The sequence below is a fragment of the Elephas maximus genome, chromosome 17, assembly GCF_024166365.1.
Source record: "Elephas maximus indicus isolate mEleMax1 chromosome 17, mEleMax1 primary haplotype, whole genome shotgun sequence".
Taxonomy (NCBI): Eukaryota; Metazoa; Chordata; class Mammalia; order Proboscidea; family Elephantidae; genus Elephas; species Elephas maximus.
Window position 1 is genome coordinate 10,646,054 of NC_064835.1, and position 14,876 is coordinate 10,660,929.

A 14,876-nucleotide genomic window follows, 5' to 3' on the forward strand; every position below is an offset into this window, starting at 1 on the left:
CACCACATCACCACAGGCAAGCTAGCAGATGCCTAACATTTGACTAACTGACTCTAAATAAGAACCAAATGTACCTGTTCCAATTTACCTACAAATTCTACTTAAAGATAGACTTAGGGATGGATCTCATTCATAATCTGGGGACTGCCTGTATATCAAATACCTCCTTGGTACCAGGCATTGCCAGACACTAAGGATACAAAGGTGAATAATGAATAGTCTCTGCCTTCAATGAGGGAGACAGACATGTAAACAGAAAACCACAGACCATTATAGGTGCTGTGATAGAAGTCTATATATGGGGTACTGAGGGCACAGAGAAAAGGGTAGGCGATCCTATGAGAATTTGACAGCAAGATGGGAATTTGCCAGCAAAAGTTTTAAAGTTTAAGCTGATTCTTAGGAGAAACGTCAAGTTTGTTGGGCACCCAACAGGGAGAAGGACAGAGAGAAGGTGACGCATTCGTTCTGGGGACCTGATAGGATGGGGCTTTTAGGAACTGGAAGCGGTCTAAGAGGTCTGGAGCACAAGTTACATTTGTGGGTATGATGAGAAATTAGGCTGGATAAATAACAGGATCCAAGTACTGTAGTGATTTGATTATCTCAACCAGGAGTTTGGCTCCAAGAAGCAATAGAGAAGCCACTGAAAGAGTATACGTAGTGGAATCAAATTGCTTGTTCAGATTTGTGATTTAAAAAGATGAGACCGGTAGGGGCATGAAGACTGAATGGTGGGGGCTGAGAATGGAGGCAGAGACTGGCTAGAGGCCAACAGACCGAGACGGAGACTATGATGCCAGAATTAAGGTGATAGTGATGAACTGGTAAGAAGACAGATTCATAAGTCAGCAGTAGAAATGACAGAACTTGTTGACCTGTTAGATAGGGGTCATGGCAGAGGGAGAAGTCAAGTATAACTTCAAGGCATCCAGTTGGACATTAACTGATGGAAGGGAGATGGGCTGGTGAAAGGTGCGCTCCGGCAGGTTCGAGCGTGTTGTCATTGAAGTACTTGTCGAACGTGCAGGTGGAACTAACCAGAGAATAAGTGTCTAATACTACTGAGGTAAAAAAGCCCAAGACTGGGCAATTAGATGTCCTTGGCGATCTAAACTAGGGTAGAGGTTGAAGCAGAAGCCAGAATGCAGTGCACTGAGGAAGTTTATAGGAGATGAGACAGAAAGATACCAAATACAGCCCTCAGGCAAGCGATTTGCCTCTATTGTTAAGAAAGAAATATACCATTGCACATCCCTGACTATACTAAAAGCCATTGAGTTGAGCCCTTTATATGGGTGAATCATGTGATATGTGAATTATATCTCAATAAAGTGATTTTTTGTTTAAAAAAACACATAGGATGAAAACTAAAGTAGACAAGGACACAATGAGGAAGGAAGAGTTGAGGATATTTATACACTGAATGGTAGAAGCCAAAGGAAAGTGGGAACTTAAAGATCCTGGAGAGCCATGTTGTGAGGTTCCTGAGGAGGAAGTGCAGGTCCAGCCTTAGCACAGGGGCAGGGACAAGCCCAGGGCACAAGGGGCTCCCTCTGCCTCAGGGTAGCAGGGCAGAGATAAGAATGGGGCAGCTGTAGATATGGTTGTGGGTGGGGAAGGCTCAGAAGTCAAGCAAGCTCCCACTAACGGCTTGTATTTTCTCTGTGCATAAAGGTAACACCTCTGACAGTGAAGGACATGCAGAGAGGTGATTCTTTAACAAATCCATCTGTTCTGCTTCCCTCTCCAACTGGAACCCTTTGCCATTAACAAGAAGGCACCTCCATAGACTTAAGTCTCTGGCCCATGGTACGGAGGCATCATTTCATTCTCATCCCCATCCCATCCCCCACCCAACTCCAACCAACCACAACCAACTTCTGGGGGCCTGAGCGAGAGGCAAAGTCCACAGGCCACATCCTGTCTGCTAGCTGGGTTATGTTTTAACTTCAACCCCTCACTTACCGACCTCTCAAACAATACAACTGACTATTCCCCAACACACCACAGGCCTTAAGGCACACTGTTTGCCAAAATACAGAACCTTTGATGGGAAAAACCCTCCAGTTTTGGTTCTGGTTCCTTTCTGTTTTCTCTCTGTTCCTTGCTGTCTCTCACCAGATCAGGATCACTTCCCCTTCTACTACAGAGCGCACAGTATTTCCCCTGAAGCCAAGAAAAAATGACTTTGGACATCAACTCCAGTCCATCTCTGAGCTCCTGTGTCTTTCAATTGGCAGATAACACTGTCAATAATTGTTGTCTGGCATAGGGTAGGTATGCACCAAATATTATCTCCCTTTTCTTTGGCCTACCAACAGGGCCAGAACTAGGGTGAGTCAAGAGAGGCACCTAAGACAACAAATTTAAGGAAACACTCACTCTTAGGGTCACATAAGTATACGGTCAGCACCTGAGAGTGAGTGCCTCCTTAAATTTTGCACCCTAGGCACCTCTCTCTTGCTTCACCCCAGTCCTGGCCCAGCCTACCAGCTACCTCGCCAATGAAATGTTACATACTTCTCGGCTCTTTCAGGATCACAGACAGCAAAATGGTTTTCTTAAACTCCAGGCTCCCCAGATAGATACTGCAGGCGTAGTTTCCTCCATCAGACTCCTTCACTCCTTGAAGCATGATGGAGCCGTCGTTGCGAGAAATGTCTCCAACCAGGTTTATACGGTTCTGGAAGTGTCCCCAGTTCTGCGGGTACCCCTCAGATACATTGAGTTTGGGATACTGCAACACAACCTCCTTCTAGAAAGGGAAAGGCAAAAAATATGAGGGAAGGGGGTGTGGGAGTAGGAGATCTCAATACTCACAAGCCTCCTTATGCGTAGGCAGTAAAAGTATTATCAGAAAGGATTAGACAACACAAAGTCGTTTACACACACGTGTGTGCATGCATATGTGGTCATAAACACAGAGATAATGCCTAAAAGGAAGACCACCACCAAACTAAGAACAATCGTTAAATCTGAAGAGAGGAATGAGGAAAATGAGAACGAAGGACTTTCACTTTTCACATTTCTCCAGTAAAAAAGAAAAAGTACTTTTACTTTTTAATGTCATTTTCAATTGGATTTCCAATAGACACCTGAAATATGTCCGAAGCTGAACTCTTAATTTTTCCCCCAAACAGAGTCCTTCCAGTCCATCTCATTTTGATAAACGAAAAAGCCTTCTTCCAGATGCTGAAACTAAGAGTCTTGGAGTCATCCTTAACTCCTCTCTATCTCACACAACTCACATCTAATCCCTCAGCAAATCCTATCACCTCTACCTTCAAAAGATTTTTCAAATCTGGCCACTTCTCACATCCTGCAGTGTTACCACTGCAGCCCAAGCCGCCTCACATCTCACCTGGATTCCTGCAATAGTCTCCCTGGCTATTCCCCCTTTGCATCTATTCTCAGCGGAGTAGCCAGGTGAGCCTTTGGAAAAAAATCATGATAATATTATTCCTCTGCTCAAAACCCTCCAATGACCCCTTCCCCCTCCAATTTCTACTCAAAGCACAAGGTCCTACATGATCTGATGCACTCCCTCTTTTCCTCTCTGACTTCAATTTCTACCTGCTCTTCCCCAAATCCACTTGCATCGCTTTGCTCCAGCCATACCAGCCTTCTTGCTGTGGCTTGAGTACTAGCCTCAGGGCCTTTGTACTTGCTGCTTCCTATGCCTGGAATGCTCTTCCCTCCAGACATACACATGGTTCGTTCCCCTTCAGACATCTGCTCAAATATTACCTTCTCAGTGAGGCCTCCCTAACACCTATATAAAATAACAACCACCATAACCTGGTATTTCCTATCCCCTTTCCCTTCTTTATTGTTCTCCATAGCTTTTACCATTATTATTATATGTTTTTCTTCATTATTTTACTGAGTAATTTCCTCCCTCTTGATTATAAGTCCCCACGAGGGCAGAAGGTTTCTCTATTTTGTTTACTATTATATTCTTCAGTGCCTAGAAGAGTGTTCACCACATACAAAATGCCTTAAAAAATCTGTTAAATGAATGAATGTTGGCATTTTTCATAAAAGCATGTACACATTATTATCTTTAAGAGGCTTTTAAGAAAAGGTAGTTGGGTATACAGACATAAACACAAATGGAGAGACTGTGACCTCTTGTTTCTTATGATTCACATTCACAGTCTCAAAATGTCAACTCTCATCCTATTTCCCGCTGTGAGTCACTTGGTGAATGACATTTAAATGCATGACAAGCTCCCAGGGGTGAACCTGGGACTATGTTTAATTCCCCATATGCCATCTTGATGCCACACGTTCTGATTCAGACTCATAAAGGAATCAGGTGAATGTAAGTGACCTTTTTTAGAGACATGCCCTGGAATATGTTTTAATTTATAAGTTAAATCTTTTATCAACTTTGCTCCTTAACTTTTACTAATAACAAATTACCTGGGAAGTACCTCAAAACACATCTTGACCCATAAGTACATCGACACACCGTGGCTGGGAGCTATTGGTCTAGTAAAATAACTTGCTGTTTACTGCTTCACAGAGTTCTCATGAAATGCCCCTTCCCTTGGCTCCTGGAAACTGCTAATCCCAACATTTCAAGCATCCGTGCAGACAAAGAAAATTCCCTCTATCACATAAATGAGGCAATGGGGCACAGAAGAAATCTAACAAAAATAACCCAAAATCACTATGAAGTCATTCTTATGCCTAGACCATAGCTTTCCTGAATAAAAAAAAAAAAAACCTCAAAAATCATCCCCCTCCTCCCCCCATGATATTCTCAAAGAGAAGAGTGAAGACAAAGGAAACTAAAATGCTAATATGTAGTAGCCAAGTCAAGTACAAAATGTTCTACAGTTACTATCTCTTACCAGTGTCTTGACAACCCCAAAAGTTATGCAACATCATCATCATTATCATCATCGTCATCACCATCATCACAGTCACCTTTCTCATCAGGAAGCTGAACTTGCTAGGAGGAGCTCCAGTCCTGACAGGCTCCAACACCACCACACAGCACCTGGTAACTAGATTCTCCCTCTCACCACACTGTCCTGACCTCATTGGCCAGGGGCTTCTGGTATGCAGTGATGTTTCTTCCTCCTTACCTTGGTATGCTCTCCTGATGAGAACACCCAGTCTAACCTGGTCACACGTTTCCCTTCTGTGCTCTGGAAAACACACGCCATCTTAGTTGAATCACCCACATGGACCGTGAGCTCTGGGAATAAAAAGGAGAAGGAAGTCAAACCCAAGGTATAATCTATAGAAGTCGAAGATCTTCTGAAAGAGACCATGTTTAGCCAAAGATCCTCAGCAGCAAAATCAATGTCTCTACCAAATACTGCATAGTCCCCTCCACAGGTGACCCAGATAGTTCTGTGCAGACAAAGTACTCAGAGGTCTTTCACTCAGAACCAGCATGGCACCCCTGAGGGTACGAGAATACCCTCTAGCTTCCCACGTTTTCAAGTCCGAGGGTTTCTGCTGTCTTCATACTGCAATAAATGCTCCCTGGAGCTCTGGTGGAGCAGTGCTCAAGAGATTGGCTGCTAATCAAAAGGTGGGTGGTTCAAATTTACCAGCCACTCCTTGGAAACCCTACATGGCAGTTCTACTCTGTCCTGAAGGGTTTTTATGAGTCGGAATTGACTCCATGGCAATGGGTTGTTTTGTTTTCATGGTCTGCTTTAATGGAGCCCTGGTGGCACAGTGGCTAAAGAGCTAAGCTGCTAACCAAAAGGTCAGTGGTTCAAACTTACCAGATGCTCCAAGGGAGAAAGATGTGGCAGTCCGCTTCTATAAAGATTTACTGCCTTGGAAACCCTACGGGGCCGCGGAGTTAGAATCCAATCATCAACAGCAGTGGGTTTGGTTTTCTTGGAAACCAAACTCGTTGCCATCAAGTCAGTTCTGACTCATAGTGACCCTATAGGACAGAGTAGAACTGCCCCATAGGGTTTCCAAGGAGCATCTGGTGGATTCAAACTGCCAATCTTTCAGTTAGCAGCCAAGCTGTTGACCACTGCAACACCAGGGCTTCAGGTTTGGTTTAAAAAAAAAAACCCTTTAATTCCCTTCTCCTTCTCTTTTTCCAGAATTCCTCCTCCATGAATCCCAACCCCATGTCAAATTTATACTAAAGAAAGTACAGAAAATCTTGAAGTCCCCATTTTCTGTTCACCAACTTAGATACCCACTTCTAACATAAACAGGAAGTGAAAAATTATATAACTCTCATTCTTATATAAAACCCCTGATTCTCCTAGCTGAAAGACAGAATCATGGGTGACTCTCTTCAACTCCTTCTATTCTTTTTTGTAAGTTGTCTTAGGACTTGCTGGCTAGGCCTGGCTACAGTACAAGTCACAGGATTCCTTGCTAATTAGGCCAAGACAGCAGATAGCTTTCCCCTAGACTTTTCTTCTGTTTCAATCCCTGCCCCCACCTGACTCCCACCTGACCCCCCTTCCCAATTCCTAGGTTCTTTCTTCTGCCTATTTATTTGTACGAGTAGCCTAACCCTCCATATATTTATTGCATAAGTCATTTCAAGAGGTCCCTAAAAAAAATTAGATGTTTCTGAATTTCTCAACAATGCTCTACACAAATCAACCACAAAGTCAATTAAGAAATGAAAAGTGGGTGATGTCTAGAGAGGCACAAGCCTAGGTCTTAACTGACAGACTTCCTTCAAAAGAGAGTCAAACAAAGCTACCAAAGGAACAAGCATAGGGAATAAGCCGACCTTTTTATCCAAGCTGTTTCCCTGGGAGAACATTAACTTCCTGCCCAGCAGGAGGGATGCACCATGGGAGGGAAACAAAAGAAAATATGGTGAAATCCAAGCTCTTTGGAGGAATTATTTCAAAAGTAATAAAAATTCACTCCATCAGGTGGACGCTTGAGACTGTGTTGGCATCTCCTGTCTGGGGCGGGGGGGATGCGAGGATAGAGAGAGTTGGAAACTGGAGAAATTGTCACGAAAGGAGAGACTGGAAGGGCTGACTCATTAGGGGGAGAGCAAGTGGGAGTACGGAGTAAGATGTATATAAACTTATATGTGACAGTCTGACTTGATTTGTAAACGTTCACTTGAAGCTCAATAAAAGTTAATAAAAAAAAATTCACTCCAAAGAATACCAGTAGGGAAGGCTGTTGTTATGTCGATTCTGATTCACGGCAACCCTGTAAGACAGAGTAGAACTGCCCCATAGGGTTTCCTAGGTACTTCCCTCTAAATTCATCAGCACATTAAGAACTGAACTCTACGGAAAAAAAAAAAAAGAAAAAAAAAAGATGCAACAACATTCTGAGTCATTTCAATATACCAGGCATGTGCCAGACACCTTATAAGTAGTGCATCAGTTAGTCATTACAATACTTTGAGGTGTAGGCTATTACCTTCCATTTTACGGATAAGAAAACTGAAAGCCCCCAAATGCACATGGCTAGTCAAAGGGAAAGAGAGCCAGCACTCCAACTCAGGCCTGAGTGAAGACAAAGCCCCAGCTCTCTCACTTGCCACGCTGTACCATCTCACCTAAGTGAGGGGATGGCTGACTCAGCAGCAAGAGTACAGGAAGCTAACCTTATTTTCATTTGTAAGAATATTATCTATAATGTTTAAAATGAGAATCAGAAAAAAGAAATTGAAGTAGTAGAATCACAGAAAAATTTAAAACTAAAGGGTAAACTTTGTAGAGAAAATTATAAATGACTGCAAAAACGGAGTTTCAACGTGGAAGGAGGCAATCGCCCTACAGCGAGTTTATGGCGTTTCACTAGGCCACTAGACAAAGTTGTTAGGAGCTGGATCTATTTCCTCTTTGGCTGTCAGGGTGGAAAAAATACAGGTTGCTCCACTGGCTCCTGGGGAAGTATTTGACTACCTTTAAAGTTGTCGTAGCCTGCTTCCATGGATTCTTCAACTCCTTGTAATTGGCTCCTTTTGGTGTCCTCTGTGCCTGCTCTGGGGCCCTGGTGGCGCAGTAGTTAAGAGCTCAGGCTGCTAACCAAAAAGCTGGCAGTTTGAGTCACCACTGCTCCTCGGAAACCCTATGGGGCAGTTCTACTGTGCCCTATTTGGTCGCTACGAGTTGGAATCGACTCTACAGCAGTACGTTGTTTTTTGTTTTTGTTTTTTTGGTCCCTGGGTGGTGCAAATGGGTAATGTGCTTGGCTTCTAACCAAAAGGCTGGAGGTTCAAGTCCACCAGAGGCACCTCAGAAGAAAGGCCTGACAATCTACTTCAGAAAAATCAGTCCTAGGGAACACAGTTCTACTCTGACACACATGGGGCCACCAGGAGTGGAGAGCGACTTGACGGTGACCGCTTTCTTGGTTTTTTGGTGTCTCCTCAAAGCAGGAATTGGTGCCCATTTTGTAGGCCATGGTTATTTTGCCAAGTGTGCAGTCACAGCATTAGAGAACAAAGGCAGAAAAAGGAACACAGATAATCCTTGAGAACCCATCTGATTCATTTTTTTCTTCCTGGAGCGCCACAACCTTGGAATAAAGAGAAAAATGCCAGTGGGAGAAAAAAAAAGTAGGAAAAAATAGAAAGAAGGGATAGAGGGCAAATCACATATTCCTTCTATAACTCTTTATTTTTAGAAATCGAATTCAAGTGAGGGACTCTAATTCAAAAATCGCATTCATTTGAAAAATACTTATTGACTGCTTACACTGTGCAAGACACTGTGCCTAGGGCTGGCTAGGAGGTAAAGAACACAGACTCAGGTGAACAAGGAAGACACACTGAACAGGAGTGATGCGTATCACAAAGGAGGAAGTAGGATACCCTGGGGGAGCTCAGTAAGAGAGTGTGGGCCGAATCTACCCGGGGACTAGAGTCTAGCTCCATAGCTAGACTACGAGCTTTCTGAGGCCATAGACTGCCTTTCTATCTCACGCTCTGAAAGAATACATCTAATTTTGGGCTCTCAACCTTTTTTAAGCAGAAGAATCCTTTCTTCAAACAAAATCTTACCTGGAAGCCCAACCAATAAAGCAGGAAAAAGGGAAACAACTTTCCTTTTGGTTGAAGTGGAGGTAGAAACCATGGAGGCCCACCTGATTAGGTCTTCCCCCAGCCCTCTGCCCCTTTTCACACCCTTTGTGATGCCTAAGAGTTTCCGCACTTAAAGGTTCCACAGAGCAGTTTCAAAACCACCAATCTTCTGAAGCCCCTCCCTCCATTTACAGATGGAAAAATGAGGTCCCAAGAAGTTAGAGAGACCGGATCATTTCTTTTATGTCACCCAGAACACTTAACCCGGGTACCATAAAACACGGACATGGCAACAAGTGAATAACTGATGGGAAGTGTCAGGGTAGAGTAAAAAGAACATGGACTTTGTTGTCAGAGGTGCCTAGGCTCAAGTACAGTGAAAACCACGAAAGCCGGAACCTGTGTAAGACGGACATCTGTCTGGGAAGGAAAACTCAAATATTTTCCACTAATAGAACCTAAGCCTACCCTAGAAAGCGATAGAAAAGTCATAAGGGTGCACCTTGTCAAAGGCAGAAAGACCCTGGAAAAACAAGGCAGTCCCGTGGAGTTCCGGCTTTCACAGGTTTCACTGTACTAAATACGCCATTTAATAAATATGCATTCTTAGGCATTTCACTTAACCTCTCTAGGCCTCAGTTGCATCATCTGTAAAATGGAAAGACCAATGCTTCCTTCATGTGGTTTTCACGAGGATGAAATGGGTTTAAAGTAATAATAAAATAATTGTCATCACTATTTTTCTTTAAAGAGAATCATTTATTGGTGATGGAAAATTGGGCAATGGATATGGGTGATGGTTGCATGTCGTGACTTATGTAATTAGGAGATGTTGTGTTTTATATTTATATATGTATATATTTACCATAATAAATATATACATACAGGGAGAAAGAATTACAAAGAAAAAAATATTTAATTGACCTCTAATGAATCAAAAATGAGGAACAGTCGCTGTAGAATTCTTCCCTCTCTTAAAGTCCAATGCTCTAGATAGTCAAATGAGACTAAAGATAACCTTGGATTGTGGTTTACAAAAAAATAATAATAATAATAATTTATTGAGAATCTACTCTGTCGTAAGTACCTAGCTCAAAGCCTGGCATTTGTGCGACAAAATCTGTTCCCTTCCGCCTTTGCACATGGAACCTCTCACCCCTCAGCCCTTCCCTAAGTAAGCACCCGGGTACCTTTGGGCTCTTCTGGTATTACATGCAGCACCACCTCTTTCTTGAACACCAGGCTCTCCATTCTGAGGCGAATTTCACAGGTGTAGGTTCCCTGGTCAGCCTCTGTCACATCTTGGAGCAGGAGAGAGCCGTCATTGCGTGAGATGTCCCCCACCAAGCGCGCACGATTCTGGAAGCGCCCCATAGGCACGCTGAGGTTGGCGTAATAGTACAGCACATATTCGTCCTGAAAGGCAATACAACATTGGGCAAAATCAAAAGTCAAATGTACCAGACCTGGATCCAAAAAAAAAAAAAAAGACCCTGTAATATGGAGGCAGCCTAGCCATCATCATCATCCTGATCAAAAAGTACTTGGTACTCAGTTAATAATACTGTGCCAGGCAATATTCTACTCTATTCCACACATTTTTATACCCTGCAGTTTAAGGTAAAATGTAACACCACTCTGAAGATCACTCTGGGGATTCATACTCACAACTTTTGAAAAGCATCTCCCATTTTCACCCTGTTTTCTGCTCTGGCCCACAGATTAGATGTCATTCAAATGCATGGCTCAGTAGGGCGACATGAGAATTCCTAGCATCCTTCCTGTCCTCCTCAAGTCAGCAGGGCATCATGGAAGAGAAGGAGTTATCAACAGGGAGTGATTACAGGCTGGCACAGGGAGCCCTGGCAAATTCTTATTTCTGCTTACACCATGGGGACATCCCTCTGATAACAACAAATAGCAATAAAACACGGAGGGACAGTAGTTTTATAGGAAGAAGTTCCTAGTGGTGCAGACAGTTAAAAGCAAGACCACTTGTTAAAAGGTTGGTGGTTTGAACCCACCCAGAGGCACCTCAGAAGACAGACCTGGTGATCTGCCTCTGAAAGGTCACAGCCCTGACCTTGGAGCAGTTCTTCTGTGCACATGTGGGTTGCCATGACTCAGAATCAACTCGACGGCAACTAACAACAACAACAGCTTTATAGGGATAACATGGACTATGCTCTGAGTTACAAAAACTATTTTGTTTGCAAGCATTGAGACTTAGGGTTGGTAACAGATTATTTGAGATATATTTCACAAATGATCCTGACATACAAGTATTTCCATGGAATCTCTGATAAGGCTTAATACAATGTTTCCTCCTCCAAAGAGTTTCCATGAAACACCTCTCACCCAAGCGTGCTGCATCTGCTAATCCCAACACTTAGAGCAGCTGGGATGGAGAAAAAGACCACTCCCCAGCACACACATGCAGTAATGGGATGCTGAAGGAATCTGCTCCTCCCTACCACAAAATGGTTATTATGACACCATTCTTGTGCCTAGGCCATAGCTCTTCTGTCTAGGTAGATCCCAAGAAGCATTCCTCTCACTACCTAGGGCAAAAATAGGTAGTGTGCCACTCTACAAATGCAGAAGGAGAAAGAGGAGGGAAACTGAGAGTTTTATGTGCACTGCCTACATCAGCCTCTCGGCAATCTGAAAGTTAAGCATTATCATTCTTATAGCCACCTTCACCTTCACAGATGAGGAAGCTGAAGCTCAGCAAGGTTGAGTAATTTGCTCAGCTGGTTACACAGCCAAGTGAGCAAAGCTAAGAGGAGGCTCAGTTCTGACAGCCTTCAAAACCCAAGCTCTTGCAACACTACCATATGGCACCTGACAACTAGATTCTCCCTTTTCCTCACCATGATGCAGTGAGTTTCTTCCTCCTTACCTTGGCATCCTCTTTGGATGAAAACATCCAGTCTACCTTGGTCACATGCTTCTCTTCTGTGCTCTGGAAAACACACCCCATCAGGACTGAATCACCCACATGGACTGTTAGCTCAGGAGTGGAAACAATCAAGTTGTTCTGGCCCAAGGAGTAATCTATAGAAGTCAAAATCAAGAGGACATATCATCTAGACAAATACCTTCTACAACAAAAATGCATATCAATTACCAATGCACACTTCCCCTCCATTAGATAATCCAACGTCCCAAAGTTCTCAGAGGCCTTTCTTGCAAACCGTCATCCCCAAGGTCAAGAGAAATATCCTTGAGTCATTCACATGGCTCAAGTCAGAGGGTTTCTACAATATTCATACTGTAATAAATGCTATCTGGTCCCTTTCTCCTGTCTAAAGAAAGACAGGAAATCCTGAAGCCCCTACTTTTTGGTCATCAATTTGGACACCCACATCTGCTAACCATAAACAGGAAATAGAATGTCTCTTGCTCTTCATTTCCCACTAGTTTCCTATCTGAAAAGCCAATTCACAGGTTTGGTTTGGCTTTCCCTCTTTTTCCATTCTTTTTAAAAGCTTGTCTCTAAATATGCTGGCTGATTCTGGCTGTAAAGCAGGTCCTTGTAATTAGGCCAATGCAGAGCACAGCTCTCCCCTTCAATTTCCTCTGTTGGCCCTTTCCCTGCCTTGCCCCCCTCCAGCTTTGCCATCAGCCCTGGCTTTTCAGATTCTAGGTGTCTCTTCCAGCCTCTCTGCACGCATGGCCTGACCTCATTACCTGTACACCGCTCAAGTAAGTCCAAGAGGTCACTAAAAGAGAAAACCAGTAAACGAACATTTCTTTTTTCACTGCTCTATGCAAACAGACAACAAAATCAAGAAAGACACATACAGATGCTGCCTGGTTCAGATCAAAAAAGAGCCAAGAAACCCTATATGGGAATAAACAGAAAACGTGCCAGGGTTTTCATCTAAGCCGTTTCGCCGAGAGAAGAGAGTTAACTTCCTGCCCCAACAGCAGGCACACACAATAGGGAAGATGGAAGAGAAAACATGAACTCTAAACCCTTCAGAGAGAATTATGTTGAAAGAAATCAAAACTAGCTCCAAACATGATTTGGAATTTCACTGTAAGAAAGAACTGAGCAACTTTATGTGTGGTTAAAGATATCAGAAGCTAATTTAATTTAATATTAAAGCACTGTATGTAGAATTAAGTGAAGGGCAGCTAGAGAGCTACAGCAGCACCCAAAGCAAAGAGAAACTTATGCCTGAAGAGTAATCTTTGCAGAGAAATGGGTGCAAAAAGTGAGACTTCCTAAAAAAAAAAAAAATCCTACAGAGGACGAAAAGCTTCCCATGCAGAAGTGCAAAACCCCCGGGACGCCACCTAGCCGCTATCTGCAGCGGTTGGATCTCTTCACTCCCTGGATGGAAGGGCAAAAACCTGCAAGCTGCTTCATAGACTTAGGGGAAATGTCTAAATACCCTCTGAGATGGTTGTAACTCTGCTTTTATGGGGAAAAAAAAAATTTCTCCAATACATAACTATTTTCGGTATGGGTTTGTGTATGTGCTTGTTTGTGTGTGTATGTGTTTGTGTGTGTTTGAATTATTTGTGTGTGTGTTTGTATTATCTGTCTGTCTGTGTATATATGTATTTGTGTATGTTTGTACGGATGTGTGTGTGCATGTGTGTGTGTTTGTGTGTGTGTGTATCCGCCTGCATGTGTGTGTACCCTATATTGCCTGGAATTAGAGCGGAGGCTACCAGTCTGTACACTTTGCTTAGTCAGTGTTTAGGTCACTATCTGCAGTTCAAAAAATTATTAATAAAGAGAAAAATAAAAGGCTATGGGAGAAAAGCACTAATTAATTTCTTCTTCCTGCAGAGCTATATCCATGGAATAAAGAGAAAGACAAGAAAAAAAAAAGAATGAAAATATTATTAATGTAGCAGAGCCACAAGAAGGGCCCTGTGCAGAAGCCCCCCACCTGGTGGAAGGGGGCAGCCAGGATAGGCTTCCTAGAGGAAATGCAGCCTAAGGGGAAACCTGAAGACTGAGGAAGCTGTGGGTGGCAGTGCTGATGGGGTGCGGTGTAGGAAGTGGGGAGGAGGGGCTCCAGGCAAAGGAAACTACCCCAAATTGGGAAAGACTACGGTGCAATTGCGGAACTGCAAGAAGGCTTGCGTGGTTAAAACGTGAGAACAATGAGCAGGATTCTGGGACTCCGATAATCTCAGTTCCCGATCTGAGGATTAACAGTGGTTTAAAAGATAATGACTGGAAGTGCAGGATGCCACAGAACAAGTTTTTATCACACAGGAGGGTCCCAGAACCCCCAGTAAGGACCCAAAGGCAGCCTTTTCTAATAGAGACAGAAGAAGATTCAGCTTTCCAAGAAAGACTCTGCTACACAGCTTCTCCAACAGCTGTTTCAGCAAAACAGTGTTCTAGGTTAGGGTTTCCATTTTCAACAAACCAAGGGGAATTGAAAATATACGACACTGGTTTTTTAAAATGCACGCAACTTATGAGAAATTAAATAACCCCCCTCAGTCCCCTGGCTTGCACTTACCCAGTAACACGGGCAGCAGGATGAGTTTCAATGGGCAAAACATGCCTCTTTCAGTCGTTCAATCTTAAAAGAAAAAAATCAGGAAATCATGTCAAGAGAAGTTTATTAATTTAACAAATCAGTAGTGAGTTTGTCTAGTAGGCCAGCCTTCAACTGCAGCCCTGGGATGCAGCATCCAAGACTAGGTCCCTGCTCACGTGGAGTTTACATGTAGGGGAGATGGGATAACAAGAAGCAAATTAGTAAATAATACTGGATGTTGAAAATTGCTATAACAAAACAAAACAGAGTGGTGTTCAGAGAATCATTCGGAGGCTACTTTAGATTGTCACGAGTCCCTGGGTGGTGCAAACTGTTAACGTGCTCAGCTGCTAACC

The 14,876-nt window shown here is 43.3% G+C and overlaps 1 protein-coding gene across 1 annotated transcript in view; it reads right to left on the reverse strand.

The window, feature by feature from the left end:
• The window catches only part of JAML (junction adhesion molecule like), a 35,286-nt gene that overhangs the window by 15,665 nt on the left and 4,745 nt on the right, over positions 1-14,876 (reverse strand). The window contains exons 2-6 of the mRNA XM_049857117.1: positions 14,500-14,562; positions 11,907-12,061; positions 10,195-10,420; positions 5,100-5,212; positions 2,524-2,758 (exon numbers count right to left, since the gene is read on the reverse strand). Of these exons, the coding sequence (XP_049713074.1) occupies positions 2,524-2,758; positions 5,100-5,212; positions 10,195-10,420; positions 11,907-12,061; positions 14,500-14,542 (772 nt within the window). The 5' untranslated portion in view covers positions 14,543-14,562. The remainder of the gene's footprint in view (positions 1-2,523; positions 2,759-5,099; positions 5,213-10,194; positions 10,421-11,906; positions 12,062-14,499; positions 14,563-14,876) is intronic.